At 36.5% G+C, this 15,558-nt stretch overlaps 1 protein-coding gene and 1 non-coding gene across 2 annotated transcripts; one reads left to right on the plus strand and one right to left on the minus strand.

The window, feature by feature from the left end:
* Nucleotides 1-331: 331 nt before the first annotated feature.
* LOC135462224 (tether containing UBX domain for GLUT4-like) lies at nucleotides 332-15,552 on the minus strand. The gene is made up of 17 exons (XM_064739641.1): nucleotides 15,455-15,552; nucleotides 13,717-13,775; nucleotides 12,845-13,060; nucleotides 12,273-12,354; nucleotides 11,309-11,382; nucleotides 10,579-11,056; nucleotides 9,755-9,865; nucleotides 9,499-9,545; nucleotides 9,073-9,097; nucleotides 8,785-8,851; nucleotides 8,603-8,675; nucleotides 7,673-7,821; nucleotides 4,434-4,496; nucleotides 3,924-3,976; nucleotides 3,554-3,605; nucleotides 3,195-3,267; nucleotides 332-479 (listed from the first exon to the last, which is right to left on the minus strand). The coding sequence occupies exons 1-17, from the start codon at nucleotides 15,533-15,535 to the stop codon at nucleotides 458-460; spliced, it is 1,725 nt and encodes a 574-aa protein (XP_064595711.1). The 5' UTR covers nucleotides 15,536-15,552; the 3' UTR covers nucleotides 332-457.
* On the plus strand, nucleotides 5,691-5,772 carry Trnas-gcu (transfer RNA serine (anticodon GCU)). The gene has a single exon. It is a non-coding gene; the product is annotated as a tRNA-Ser (tRNA).
* Nucleotides 15,553-15,558: the final 6 nt, after the last annotated feature.

A 15,558-nucleotide genomic window follows, 5' to 3' on the forward strand; every position in this document is an offset into this window, starting at 1 on the left:
TTTGCTGGGGGTATTGCTCAGCTTTATTGGCCTTAATCCATGATTGCTGCCACTCACTTTAGGTCATGGTGGGCCGCCAATCATTTATCAAAGATATTTACCATCAGTAACAACTGGCATGTGGTAATAATAAAAACTGCAAGGAAAGTTTTAAAAATTGACCAATTTTTTTCTTTCTTTTTTTTTGTTAAGTGAAGTCCAATTTCCTGGTGGATTCTGTACAAGTTTATAAATTTTGCATATACATATTTGCAATACATATTTTGTCCATCTGGGAGTTTTTCCTCATTTTCTAGTTTCAAGTAAAATACACATACCTTTCATAAACCACTTTGGCATCTTCCCCGTCTTGGAGCTTGCGTCAGAGGATGTCTTCTGACCTGAAGCTAATGAAGTTTGACCTGTAGACTGACTGGCTGAGGATGACCCCTGACTTGTAGATGGTGCCATGTCCGTGTCACTTGTTTCCAACTTGTAAACTGAACAAGAACATACACTAGAATAATTGAGTAATGAACAGAAGTGGTCCTCAGTAGTCAAAGGGACATACTGCCGAAAGAAATTCAGAATTTTTGAATTGGATCAGCTAAATATAAAAATGAGTAGCATTTGACTCTTAACTAAACCTCCTGGCCCTATACTTTCAGAAAAGATGAATGCTCGATAAAACTGAATATTCCATCGCTCACTCAAAGTAAGATATGTGACCATAGACATCTGGAAATTTCAACTTCATGTACATGTAAATGACATCTAAAATAACAGCAACATCAGCAGTATGTCAGTTTAAACCAAATACTATTCGCACGTCAACGGTTTGAAACAAAACTAGAACCATGATGTAACGATGCATTAATGTACCGAGCAGTACCGAGCCACACGGACTAGTGGTATTAAACGGTAGGTCTAAGGAATATGTGATAAGTGGCTGTAAAACAACAGGATTTAACCAATGCCATTGTTGGATTTTTAGGACCTGAATTCATGGTGTGAAGATGGGTGGAATGAATTTTCTTCTGACTCCGGCAAGAACAAACCTGTGATAATGAACCTAATTTTGATAAATAGGAGCAATGCAGCGCTTTGTGTTTGGAAATGTTTATCTCTCGAAGAAAGAAATTCTCGTATTTCCCCTCAAGTCGGCCCAGATTTAGCGACCTGGTCACGTTACAACAAACATTTTTTAAAATCATGGCGTATATGAACCAGAGGAAGTACAACCATTTTGTAACATGCCGCTAAAGAGTTCGAATAGACAAGGCTAAAATTTTAAAGCAAACTGGAACTGCACACAGTTTTACAGTTTCCAAGCCTGTCTTTACACACGGTTTGCAGCATTTGCCCTCAGCACCTGGCTGTTGTTGGCAGAGTATTCATAGCGACTGATCTTGTCTTAGATGCGAAATCTGCCATTTTGCGCTTTTTCGCTCTCTGATCAATATTTTTGACAAAAGCATACATCGCAGGAAATAAATAACACTACTACATGTAGGTTTGGTAACAAAGGCCTGCTTACAACATTCATACATTCTTCCTAGTCATCAACGCATTTGTATACTGTATACTAAATGTGCCAAATATAGTAAATCAGCCTTTTGTCATATTTTGAAGGCCTACAAGTCTTGTATTTATTAACACAGCTTGACAATTTCCAACACACCAATAATACATACGTAGACCTTTCCATGCAGCAATTTCCAGCTTTAAAGCTATAACAGCTCCTGTCTCATGACCTCCAAATATGGGCAAAATAGAACGTTAATCATAATTTGCACCAAAATGGTGCAAGAAGGGTAAAAATAAAAGCAGGTTCATCATCAGGACCATTATCTCCACCAGATAAAATACTACTATTAATGTTGAAATTCACAAGTTTGTGGTCACATTACCATGTGTTAATTCATTTTTTTCTTTACTGTTACACGTATAAACCAAGATTTTTTTATATTTTGATTGGCCTTGGCCTGGCATATCAGCTATTAAAATTTCAACGCCATCAGACAAGTGGTTCTTAAGAAATAGCCTTTGATTAAACTCGAAAACAACTGAAAGTTGACACGCTACAGCTGCGAAAGTATTAACGTCACAATTCGAAGATTACGTTTCTTTAATGCAACAAGTATTCTGTCAGTTTGTGAGCAAAAAGATGCTTTTTTTTTTTTTACTATTTTCAATTTCTCTCCCAAATCATCACAAAACTATTAAAAATATGGAAAAAATAACACCAGATTCGTAATCAGCAGCACAAACTTTACCAAGTTAAGTATCCTTCGTTTTCAATTTCAAAAAATTTTGACAAATATGCAAAGTAGCAATCTTTCAGAGTTTTTGACATATAGGGACGAGCTCGGCAATTTATATTTGCCTCGTTATGTTCTATCAACGTATGAAATTTCAGGTCACTCAGTTTAGCCTTTCTTGAGAAGAAGGTGTTTGAAGATTTTTTCCAGATTTCAATATGGCGGCAAAAGTAGGTCACGCAGAAAGTTTGAAACAGTGCAGAAAAGTTTCCCCACACCTATCCTGTGAAACCTAGTATTGCTTACTGTGTACCGGTTACAGTTTTCATGCAGTTACAAAAACCTGTGAGCACGAAAAATAATAATAAGAATAATAATCTTTACAATAGGCTTTCCAAGCTTACAAAAAATTGTAAAATTTGACTGGTATTTTATGAACAAAGTATGGTGGTTCAGAACAACGATACTCTAGGCAGGTTTACTTACTCAAATACAAGAAAACCTTACTGTGATGCTAAAACACACCACTGCAATACACTATAAAACTGGAACTACTTCGGTAAATTGGTCACAATTTTCACCGACTCACAAATGCCTTCAAAGGACTCTGTTCGCTTCAGTTCCAGACCCTAAATATAAAATCTGGACTTCTTGGAATGAAGACAAAATCCACCATATTTTAGAAGATTAATCCAGCTTACTGGCCACTGTGAGCAGTTCGATTGCATGTAACAAATTTTGATCAACTACCATTATCAGCATTATTGTGTCAAAGGTTCAGTCGCTTGATACAATTTCAAATGAAATTGAACATAACAAGTATAATTATTGCTGAGATACATTTACATGTATGCTCGGTTCAAGAATTATATGTTTTATCTGATGCGATGGATTTTACCTATCACACGATGTATGTGTTAAAACATACAATACTTCTCAATCCTGTCAACTTACCACTGAGCTACCACTGCATCAGCCTTGGCTAGTGAAGAGGCCTCGTGTAGAACTGCTTTTGATAGATAGTGGTCTACAAGTAACAGAAACTCGGGTTACTAACAGAGCTTACAATTCTAGCCACTGCAAATAACAATGCATACTTGCCTCAAGTTAACCTTTTCTATCTACATTTATGCAGTTCTAAATAAGAAAATTCTGAAAGATTTGTTCATGGAATATGATAGGCCAAATATAAAATCTGATCATATTTCAAATGTTTTGATTCTTTGGTTTTCTTGCCAAGGGGGAGGGGGACATATCCAAAACATCTGGCATTCGACAATGATAATGAGAATTTATGATGAAGCCAGACTTACCCTTCTTGACTTCAGATGAGAAATAGATCACAGTTGCTGGTACTAATTTAGCCTGCAAATAGGAACACAGACATGGATGTGACCAATAAAAGCATCTATGTAACTAGAAGGTTCGGAATTATAATCCATTAGCTGTTACGGTTTGTTACCGGTAAACATCCAAAGAGTATCCCTAAACTGGGCACTGATGTATAAGTCATCACACAACAGTCTTCATGGTCTTGTTTATCTGTACATATATTGTACATAACCGATTTATGTAGCTGAAAATTGTATGATGTAGGATATCAGGATTCACTGCACACACAAGCAATTAAATACGCAAAAAAAAATAAAAGTACACTTCTTGGAGTGAACACAAAAATAATACCTCCAGGAGATTCTTGGTGATATCCTTCAAGACTTGTTTTGGTGGACTTGTATCTGTACCGAAACAGGTGAAGTTATACAAATGCCCAAACCAGTACCAAATAAAAAAGGTTCTTCTTTGTTTTAACATAATATACTTTTAATATCCAGCTGATGTCATGGTAAATTATAGTGTCAGTTTAACTATAACAATAACACTTATCTACAAAAGTCTATTCTTTAAGAATACTAAAATCTCTGGTTACTTTACAGGTACCCTAATTTTTCAAATTTTTCAACCGCCTCTGCAACCAATATTTTGAAACAGTCTGAATGAAATATGGTGGTACAGAAATAATTTGCAGAGTTCTATGAAGCTTACATCTTTAATTACACAAACAACTCATTTTTAGCGTTGTTTTCATAATGATTGTATGCATAAATTCCACTGAAAAAAGGCTTTTAGTCTTTGAAAAGGTTAAAGATTTACAATACATGAAATTGTACATGTTGAATGTACACAAAACCTTACATAGGTGAAACGGGATACTCTTGTCTTCTAAATGCTCCTTGACAAACTTCTGAACTGCAAATACTGTAGAAGACAAAATGGTTATTGCAATCATAAATATATGAAAACTCAATCCTGATCACAGTTGTCCATTTTTTCATGGTTTTTTTTACTTCTTTTATTATTACATATTATTATTATTATTATTCAGATAGGTCTCTTTATATTATCAATTTAGATTTAATTTCTGACTATGAAACAACTTCAATATTCCAAGGCCATGACCAGTGAGAAAATACAGGCTTGAGCGACACTCCACCTCCTTGCTCCAGTTATCTATCTCGAGATAGTTGTCTCAGTTTTGGAATTAAATCTAAATTGTTGTTTTCCCTGACAATGATAGCACAGCTCCTTTGCATAGCCCTGGCTATTGGTACTCTATTGGTACTATTTAAATGTAGAAATACGAACAAAATCTGTTTTGCCCGGACATTGTGCATGAAGATTTTCTTTAGCCTACATGTAGGCCTAGCTACATGTATATTGCCTATAATAAAATAACTAGCAATTTACTTTGATATGCAGCTCCTGCCTACAGACCTGCTCGACTCTGTATGGTGCCGTACATTTCCAATATACACCATGGCAAAATGCCGCCTCATATATGTAGTACCGGTAGCCTATACCATATGTATCCCAGGTTAAATTAATGAACTTAATTAATGGCACATAGCGGACTTCTACATGAAGTGTCGCCTTTAACATCGCCACATCCATGACTCCGGCATCGGGTTTTGAAAGTCTGTGTTACATTCCATTACATATATATTTATCTTTAACTTTTTGATGGACATCGGTCACGGTTACGACTCCCAAGTTTTCATAACAACCGATAACCGTGTGTGTTTACATATTACACGCAAGTGAAAGACTGCGGACATCTCATCATTTCTCGGGAACCCTTCGGCCCGCCGCTGCTAGCACATTGAGTTGGCGATCGTGCGTATCCGATACAGATCATTCTCCGTACATCGGTTACTGTCAGCTCACGGGCTGAAAACTGGATTACATCTGATCTTTCCCGAATCGGGGAGAACGTATTTTAGTCTGAGTCTTCTGTTTGCTTGCTAAATGTATAGATTTCTGAAAGCCATCAACCAACGACACTAATCATCATTTACATTACAAAGACATCTAACAACTAATCGTGCTTCAAGTTCCATTCTATTCAATTACAACTAGACTATAACCGAAAACCAGCCCAAAGTCTCCCCATATGACGAGGTGGCCGAGTGGTTAAGGCGATGGACTGCTAATCCATTGGGGTCTCCCCGCGTGGGTTCGAATCCCATCCTCGTCGATTACTTTTGTTTTCTTTTATTTTTAAATTTTAGTAAAGTAGTCTCACACGTAATGATGTTACTCAAACGTACTATACCAAAGATCACTTATAAATATTCAGTTTAAACAATTCCAACTAAATTTTCTGTTATTTTTCACCTATTTGCCAATTTATGCACGTACTTGGGGAAAGTCATTGTGATGCTATTGCATCATCAACAGAACATATGTAACCAATGTGGGCCATCTGGTTGGGATATTTGCCACAATGTTGATCATACAAAACTATATCATCATTTCGTATCACCAAAAAATGTAGGTGACAGGTGATTTCCTAAATAAATTGGCTTCAAATACCTATACCTAGACTAAGTATACAAATTTGCTTTATTAATACAACATACAAGCCCCTATTCAGAAATTCTTTGGAAAATTCTCCTTTTGTTTTGGTGTTTATGTAGTAAAGCTACAGTTAGGATGTTGTGGCTTCCTGCCTGTTTGAAAGATTGATGTGTTTGGTTCCATGGTTTAGAGGTAAAAAACTCATAACTAGTTAGTCATATAGGTAGGGACGTTGCATATGAGTGTGCTCTTATCATCCTGTAGGTCACTCTTGGATTACAGTTGGACAAACATTTGAGAAGTTGAAACAGATTTTATGTTGTGCAAATGGAATTGTAGATATAGTAGGTCTTTCATGTTTCTAAATGAAGTTAACAAACAATGTTGAAAATAATGCTATACTCCAAACAATGAAATAACTAAGTCAAAATCAGCCGTCAGTCATGAAAATATCCAAAGTATTATCAAATGAAATGTTTTTTGAACCATAAACTCATTTTTATCTTGTTTTATTCCTTTATCTTGTTTTATATATATTGAAGCAATTTTTTGATTGGACTCCGAAGTACATGTTTCCTATATAGTATTTCTCTGAAGGCCTTGGGGAAGAATAGTCAAGAATAAATTGACTGAGCTACCTTTGATAAATGAAGACATTATTATGGACAACACAGTATGCTGTATTTGATGTCAAATCGCTCAAATTGCATATTGAAAGAGAGACCATTTGGAAAATAATTCAGGCAATGTAACCCAAAAAGCATCTGTACATCTATCTATCATCCAATGATGATCCCGGACACATCACCAAGTTTTCAGGGAAATTGGTAGAAAGTTAGAGGAGGAGCTACATTAACACTGTCCGTATTCTGTCTTCATATGTCCGGAACTTTGAAAATAATTCACAGAATGAAAACCAAAATGGACATGCACATCAAATAGTGAACACTTAACAAGTTCCAACACTAAAAGAAAGAAAGAACAAAATACATAGGAAAACCTGCGAACATGCTTATGGCCAGACAGAGACAGAACACTGATTACTATGTGCATATTCCCTGGCATATACACGTAATACCCTAATTCCTAAACCTTTTCGCATATGAAAAGGCAACTTTCAGTGCAATTTAGGCACATTTGTAATTTTATTTTGGATACAAAACTACACTGGCTGGAATTTGGCCAGTGTCAGGGCTTTACAAAATGTATAATTTAATCAGTTTACAGAGAATAATGCCTCCAGAATATGCTTGAATAAACACCTTGCTAACATGCAAAAAGGTTGAAGAATTCCAGTAGTATGCTGGGGAGAAAAGGGTCTAACTAGCCAGTTTACAGGCTAATGTAAAAAGAAGTCTTAACTCAGTCCTCAAGATATACACCTCATAAAAAACTACAATGAAGTGCATAACATATAAACACGTTATATAAACCCAATCTCTTTATTATACAGTAAAAGCATGGCAATATACTGATTTGGACCACATTCCATATTTTGGACCATAAACTCTCATTTTGTCTGAGCACTCAAGACGTCTGAGGATGTACAACACATAAATTATTAGAACTGCCGTCACCTGTTTCCCTGGGCCTGAAGAGAGCCTGAAGTATCCACTTGTCAGGAAACTGTATTCGTATGACAACACGCTGATACTTGTTCAACCGCTGTATTGCTTCATTCCTCCTCATGGCCTGGGTTTGCAATGGCTGGTCATCCATGGCTTCTCTGATGAGGAAAAAAGTTTGATATTGTTTAAAATCTTCCCAGCACCAACAAAATGAATTTCAGGTAATTAAAGGGTACTGACAAGTCCATGTATTTATGAAACCAACCCAAGTCCAAGTAAAACTACAGTTTTGTATAAATCTTAACAGTACCCATTGTAGTATTACTACATGTACTCTCATCGACCAAGTTCCTCTCGCCTTAAGTTGTCTGCTTGAGCAGAATCAACATGCTGGAAGATTTGACTGATTTAATATCATAACAAACAATTTGTCAATTGTAACAGAAAACATGCATAAATGGAGGCAGCAGCTGATATGATTAACAAATAATCCACACTTCTATAAACAACTGGAAAATAAAATTTTGCCATTTCTTTCTTTTATTTTTTGATGTTTCAAATTAAGTTCCTAAAAAGACAAACTCTCTCTTACAGCATAGACTTATGTATTTTGAGGAAATACTGCAGAACAAGACGAAAAATGAAGCGACTTTGATATACCTCTGTTCATTTCTATATGACCAAATTGTCAGTGTGGCAATAAACCCTAACCATTTAATCATTAGTAGATTTAACTAATAAGATGGAGATAAATTCTATATTTTACAAAATGATACTCTATAAAAAACTAAAACTACAATATAAATGTGTAAAACTAACCAGGGTGAGCCAATAAACTTGACTGGATATGCAACTAAATTAAATGTAAACATTTGCAAACATATATTACAGTCTAGACTTAAAAATTGTGCAGACATATGCTTTATAATATACACTTACAAATTCTTTTGGTAGCTGGATAACAAAATCTTCACATCAGCTACAGTCACCTCAAAAAAGTCATCTGGTAAAGCTGAAAATGTACAAACACAAGAAGGCAGTTGATACAACTTCTGATAATTGGTAAGGATGACACAGGGATTTTAAGGACAGACTGAAATCAACTTTGTAAATTGTTTTACCTTCATCTGACAGCCGTGGTGATCTGGGTTCGTCTGCACTGAACAACACACTTTCTCTCTCACAAGGCTGTAATGACACAAAACAATTCACATTTTATTCTAAACTATTCTATACATACATTTTCGCAATGCACTTTAGTTTACAGATATTGCTATATCTGTAAACTTATGTTATCCAAAATACACCTGATACAGTATTGCAATGTATTCAGCCTTATTCAGTTTTGTCTGCACATTATACATGCAATCAGGGAACACAGTTTTTCTTAAAATCCATCACAAACTTACCTGGAACTCTTCCTTTTTCACATCACTGAAACATAATTAAAATATCCATGAAAAAAAAAAAAAAGTATGGTCAGCAAACATAATTCATTACAAATTCACAACCAATGGTGATTATTATTACTAAACTGTTGTTATAGTTACTGACAATATTTATGTAAAAATAGCATGACAAATTGTATAAGAACAGATTTCTTGGATAAAATAAACACATACATTTGCAAGCTTACCTACTGATGTTTTTATACCATATTCATGAATATTCCACTTAGTGTATGATGACAATCTGATCTGTGGGCGGAGGGCCAGAACATATACAAGGCATAACCATGGGAAGCATGCCTGTCAAATATCAGTTGTATGCTTTTCATACCACTTTTAGTGCTTGCATGACTAAACACATTCAGACAAAAGAAGTAATAAACACACCTTAATTCATTGTGATATAAGGTCTTTCCCTTTGTTTCCTCTGGAAACTGAAGAAAAACAGGTAAAGTAAATGGTGATACTGAGAGAACATTTCATCCAGTAAAAAGGTCAATCAGTTTTACATTATTCCTCTGTTCAGAACTGCTTCATGCAAACCTATTATGAGTCTTAGTAAATGTGTCCTGTAATTCTGAAGATGATATATAAATAGGGAATTTAGTTGGCTTTTTATTTGACATCATGTTCCTGTACTCACCTTAAATGCCTGAAATGGCTGTGCCTGCATGACAGGTAAGGGTTGGGCCTGGGAGGAGGATGGGACAAGTCCAAGCTGAGGCATAAGTCTCTGTGCCAACCTCCTGGCAATCTGCATCAACAGAACAGAATGTCTTTTTTACAGGAGAAATAGTTGTAACTGTGCTTGTGTCAATAACATCCATGTTTACAATTTGAACCCGATAACTGTTACAAATGAAATACATTTACCTGTTACCTGTAAACAGTTTATATGTGCTCTTGCAATCCCAACCATCCTCTCACCAATGTTAAGGTACTGCCAGAGTATGAAGGCAAATGCAGTGATTGGCTTTCAAGATATTTCATTTGCAGCACAGATGATAAGTAATAGACTAAGCAGACCATGGAGCTCAGTTAAAAAAAAAATCGCAACCACCCTCTAACTAATGACAAGATATTGCACAAGTATAAAAGTGTTTTGCTGCCAAGATATCGTGTTCACAATGCAGACTGAAAAGAGAGTAGGGTGGTCTGAAGGACAAACAGATGAATAACAACATCTTCCTTCCACTTTCAAGGTAGACATGGGAAAAAAAAACAAAAACATGGGATCTAGGTTTTAACAAAAAATGAACAAAATCTTCTTTTGTTGTTGTGAAACTCCTTGACACATTTTCATTAATATATAATATATACAATATAGACAGAATCTATACAGTGTTAGGAGACCTACATGTACCAAAAACCATGCAAGTTTACATTGTGAGAACATTCAAAAAGCATATTTCAAACTCCTTTCTGTTAAAACCCTGTACCCAACATGATATGCGAGAGAGAACTTACCTCCTGTTCCTGAGGAGTTAGATCCTGGAAGTCACTGGGTCTGAACACCTGTACTCCAGGTATGTTCTCCAGTGATGATAATGCAGCACCAGCAGCCTCAGCTCCACCTCCGCTTGGGCTCGCTTTATCCACAGGCTGTGACTGAACACTGCGTACCCCTGATGTTCCCACACTAGGCACATCAATCTCCATGGGCTCTGCACTTCTGCTGGCCCCAAAACTCTCACACCGTGCCTCTTTCTGCACTTGTGATGCTGGTGCCTCCGCTCTGGCTCCTGAGGGAACAGATCTGTTAGTGTCACTTGCTACACCTGACAATGGTTCAGGGGTGTTTATTGCTGGAATTGGCATCTCACAGCTATTAGTATTTTGATGTTTGGCAACTGCAGCTTCAAGCCTGGCCTGTTTAGCTCTTTGTTTCTCAATCTCTTCTATTGACTTTGCAATAGTCAAGTCATCTACTGCTCTATGAATTAACCTGTAAAATGAAACATGAACGCAGCAAAAATAAGACATTCATACCAAACGTGTACAGAACATACATAATAACATACCAGCTAAATATATATGAGAAACCTTTGCACTAAACACTGATAACAATAACTTAAAGTTCGCTTGATTTATTTATTTGACGTGTGATGTGACTGCAGTCAGATTCATGAACAGAGAAAACTCCTATGCATGAAACATTAAAACAAGATACGCAATGCACATTCTACAGCCATCCTACCTGACAATAGCCCTTCCTCCAGTTAATCCTAATGCCTTCAATGTTGTTTCCCTTAGTGCAAACTCACCAACTGTCTGCAACAGCAATTGCATCATACATCAGGCTGTGTAAACAGGCAACAAAACATTACATTCATTTCTATGAAGTAACAATGACAACAATTTCAACACTTATACATGCATATTTAGGATTTTGTAGAACTAAGAATCACACATTACCAAAATGAACACATTCTTGTATCACAGACTGTATTTCACCTGAATTTTTGCATTTTTCAAATGACATACCTTTTGATTTTAATTTATTCATTCAACTTATCATGCCACTTGAAGAGTTTTTTGTTAAGTCTGATTAATTTGTTATGAGAACAGTTTTAGTTCTGTCACCAAAAATGTCATTTGTTATTAGTGCTTTCACAGGGAAGCATCCCTAAAATAAGACACTGTCTGACTTTGGAGGGAAGATTTCCACCAGGGTGCAAATATGATTGCTTCAGTGTGCGTTGTCTAACAAGAAGAGAACCTATTCACCAGAGAGATCCCAGGGAAGTCCATTATAAGCATTTCCCAACAACATTCCCCAAAGGAAGCTTTGTTTAGAGGTAAATATGTGAGTAAATGTCATGAAATGCCACTTTAGAAGCTTTTTCCAGCAGGATATCATACTATCTTCCAGGCAAGCCTCAAGACACCTTATTAAGATCAATGGAGCCTCGCCAAAAAAAATTGTAAAATGAGCAACTTAGCTATGTACAGATGAAATTTAATGTCTTTTACAGTATGTAATATTCTGAATTACCAAAATGTCTTTGCAGATACTTACATCAAGTCACTTGGATGTTTAGGTCTTGTTGAGGCACTCTGCATAACAGCAGTTAATCAAAATGGATGAAACATTATCTGATGCTGTTACATTAACTTATACCTATGTGGTTTTTCTTTTTCTTGTTTGTTCAAGAACTCACCTCCTCTCCAAGATAGATGCAAACAGGGTGGAGTGGTGGTTGCACAGATGTGTCCACATAAGATAGCCTTCTTTCCTGACAACTGGAACAGACCGATCAATACATATACATATCTTTGTGAAATTACTAAATATTTACAAAGGCAACTTAAAATGCCCAATCTACATTGTGTTGTACAAGAAGTTCAGTAAAATAATAATACTGTAATTCTTTGAATGTTTCGCATGTTTGCAAGGTGTTTAATCAAGTATATTCTGCTGCCATTATTCTATGTTTACTGATAAAATATACTTTCTGCGAAGCCTTGGAATTGGTCAATCCAACTGATGTAGTTGATCCCCCAAAACAAATTAAAAATGTTCATAAATTGCAATGAAAGTCACTCATATGCCGAAAGACTGAGGAATTAGGGTAGCTTATATATTGAAAGCAGCCACAGACCGAAGAATTACTACTTTCTCTGTTAAGATCTCATCCATTTTTGATGTTATGTTAGTGTCCTTCAGAATTTATCAGAATTTATCAAGTTTCAAGATTTCATGAAAGAATGGTACGATAATTGGTAATCTTACCTATTTTTCTGTTCTTCAAAATGCTCAAGTATCTGCCACAAAGTGATGTTGGGTGAGAACTGATGCTGAAGCCGTTCTCCATTCTCCAGCTGTAAGGCAATCACCACATCTGAAACAGCTCGAGTTTGTGCAGCCTTTACTAACTCAAGTTTGGCATTGTTTGGAAGGTTGGCATAGCGAAATGTCAAGGTTAAGTCAACAACCTTTCTTCCATGTCTGAAACAAAGTCATTTTCACAAAATTAAATTCAGGCAAAAAAAAAGAGTGACTGATTACCAGAGTGCTTTAAACAAACCACTAGCTGTTGGATTATATGCTAGACAGTTTCCCACAGGTGACAGAAGTTTTTGTGAGCACAGCTAATTCAGTGACTATAGCATATTGTTCAAACACAAGTTGACAATTTCAGTTGTGATTTACACCCATGCTGTGGATACTCAGTCAAAAATAGTTTGGCAGCTTTCTGTGTTTAGTCCTCAGCAATGTGCCGCCTCAAGTCAGTCATGTGATGTACAAGTTACACCTATAATATGTTAAAATATATTTCTATATAAGTGGAAAGATAAAGGTTGAAGGTGTGTCCGGTAACCAATATTATGGCGGGAGGAACTGGGCAGAGCTGAAGAGGGGGGAGGGGGGGAGGGAAAGGGGGAATCCCACGATCGCCAGCCAGACCAGTAGGTTACAAGAATGAAAGAAATTAAATAGCATAGGCCTTAACAGCTTCAGGGAATTCTGGCAGTAAGCAGTACACATACATGCTTAAGGTTGTATAATTCTTAAATGAACTTTGTACCAGCTGTTTTATTCATCAGTGGCTACTGAACAAAGAGTCATGTAATTTTCAACCATCTTGAGATCACCTTACTTACACAAGATTATAATCCTCTGCAGGAAGGAAATTCTGTTTCTTACAAACTTCTTCCAGAGCCTGAAAATAAAGGTAATTATAGTTTTTATTATTAAGTATATGTTTGCACCATTTATCGTCTACAACATTAACTAGTGCTTCAGTATGGGTGATGTACTATTTCAAACATTAGATATCTTTAATTTTCCACAATAATCCAGACAGCGATATTAAGTGAAATATTCTCGAGAATGGCGTAAGACACCAATCCCATAAAAAATATACTGACATCGCGCCAACCAGTTCAGTTTCCCTGCTCTAACCCCACAGTGCTGAGCACCAACTGAGGCAACAAGTATCATATCTGAAATGGAGAACACGCTGATGTTGGTTAAAGTCCATCTTTACCCATGCACAATTTTTGTTTCAGAGCAATCTTGGACAAAGGATGCAATATGGTTAGACAATAGTAAGAGCAAACTTCACCTCCTCACTAGGCTTATATCAGTATGTAGTCCTATATAATACGACTCGGTGAGTTGTTGGTCTGACTGTCAAGCAGTAGAGGAGTTAGGTCTAATCAGTATGTGACTAGGTCAGTACTACGTATCTCCTAGCTTGGGTGTAAAATAGATCCATGAAGACAATTTCACTAAAATAACAGCTTGAACCTTACCTCAAATTTGGAATTCACCAAGTCCATAAAACACCTGAATGTCCCAGCCAACATTCTCTTTACCATGTTTACAAAACATTCTCTTTAAGAACTGCATGTGCTATATTAAAGAGAATGTTGGTAGGTTCCAATTTTCATGGCCAATCACCCTGCTAAAAGTTTGAATTCTAAACATAGCAATTGTTGGTTCAGTTTGTCCAGTTCAAAAGTTTAAACAGCTGGATTACTGTTGAAAGATGGTTTACTGATGCTGGCTTTGACATATTACCACATCTGGTGTTTTATGGAATAGGTTAATACCAAATGTAAAGTACAGTTCGAGCTGCCATTTTAACGAAATTGTTTGCGTGGATCTACGTTACAACCAAGCTGGGCAATACATAGCACAATTCTATGGCTAGCCCTACCACATCGCTATGCTTTGATCTGGTGGAAGGTGAAATCACACTAAAGCGCCTGGAGCGCTCCATCAATCCTAGTGTTCTATTCTAAAATCCTGACATTCATTACAACACTGAGTTCATGAAGTGCGCAGATGTGTGGCGATTTGTTTGAAAGGCATTGATGGACTCAGTATGAATATCAGAATTTTAAAATAGCACACTGAGTCCATCCAGATGGGCTACTACATGTACATGTTCTCCCTAAAACCCACATATTGTCATTTGTCTACGTTGCTAGCCCTAGAAATAAAATTGTGCTAGGAAATACGTAGTACTGACAAGCCAGCTTTGCATGGGCTATATATAGGGCCTATGTGACTTGTTGCTGGAAAGATCCAGAGCAAGTAGTAAATGATGATGCCAGTGTTTTTTGATGATCAGCTTCTCACTTATAAATTGTAAAAAAAAAAGTCTTCAATGAACTGACGTTACGTCATCACGTGACACCATCGAATTTTTTATAACTTCCCGTATCATGCAATTTAAACAAAAGGCAAATATTAGCACTGTCATTTAGGCCTACTTGACAACCACAACAACGTCGTCTTTCACAAATGTCAATTGTCGTGAAACTAACCGCAACTTTCGGAAATGGAATCAGTATTTAAACATACACCATCTGACCAGAGGCAAAACGTTACCTGTAGCAAGGTGGTACTTGGAGTAACTTTTACTGTTTGGCGTCTTCCATTGGGACACAGAACCTGGATGGAGGTCGCCATGTTTGTTTTTGATCGGACTATAA

The sequence above is a fragment of the Liolophura sinensis genome, chromosome 1 (assembly GCF_032854445.1).
Source record: "Liolophura sinensis isolate JHLJ2023 chromosome 1, CUHK_Ljap_v2, whole genome shotgun sequence".
Taxonomy (NCBI): Eukaryota; Metazoa; Mollusca; class Polyplacophora; order Chitonida; family Chitonidae; genus Liolophura; species Liolophura sinensis.

Excerpts from the sequence above, each read along its gene's own strand:
- LOC135462224 (XM_064739641.1), bottom strand. The coding sequence starts at position 15,535 with ATGGCGACCTCCATCCAGGTTCTGTGTCCCAATGGAAGACGCCAAACA. Across the intron at positions 13,776-15,454 it reads CAAGTACCACCTTGCTACAG|GCTCTGGAAGAAGTTTGTAA; the intron begins GTAACGTTTTGC and ends CTTTATTTTCAG. Across the intron at positions 8,676-8,784 it reads ACCACGGCTGTCAGATGAAG|CTTTACCAGATGACTTTTTT; the intron begins GTAAAACAATTT and ends GTACATTTTCAG.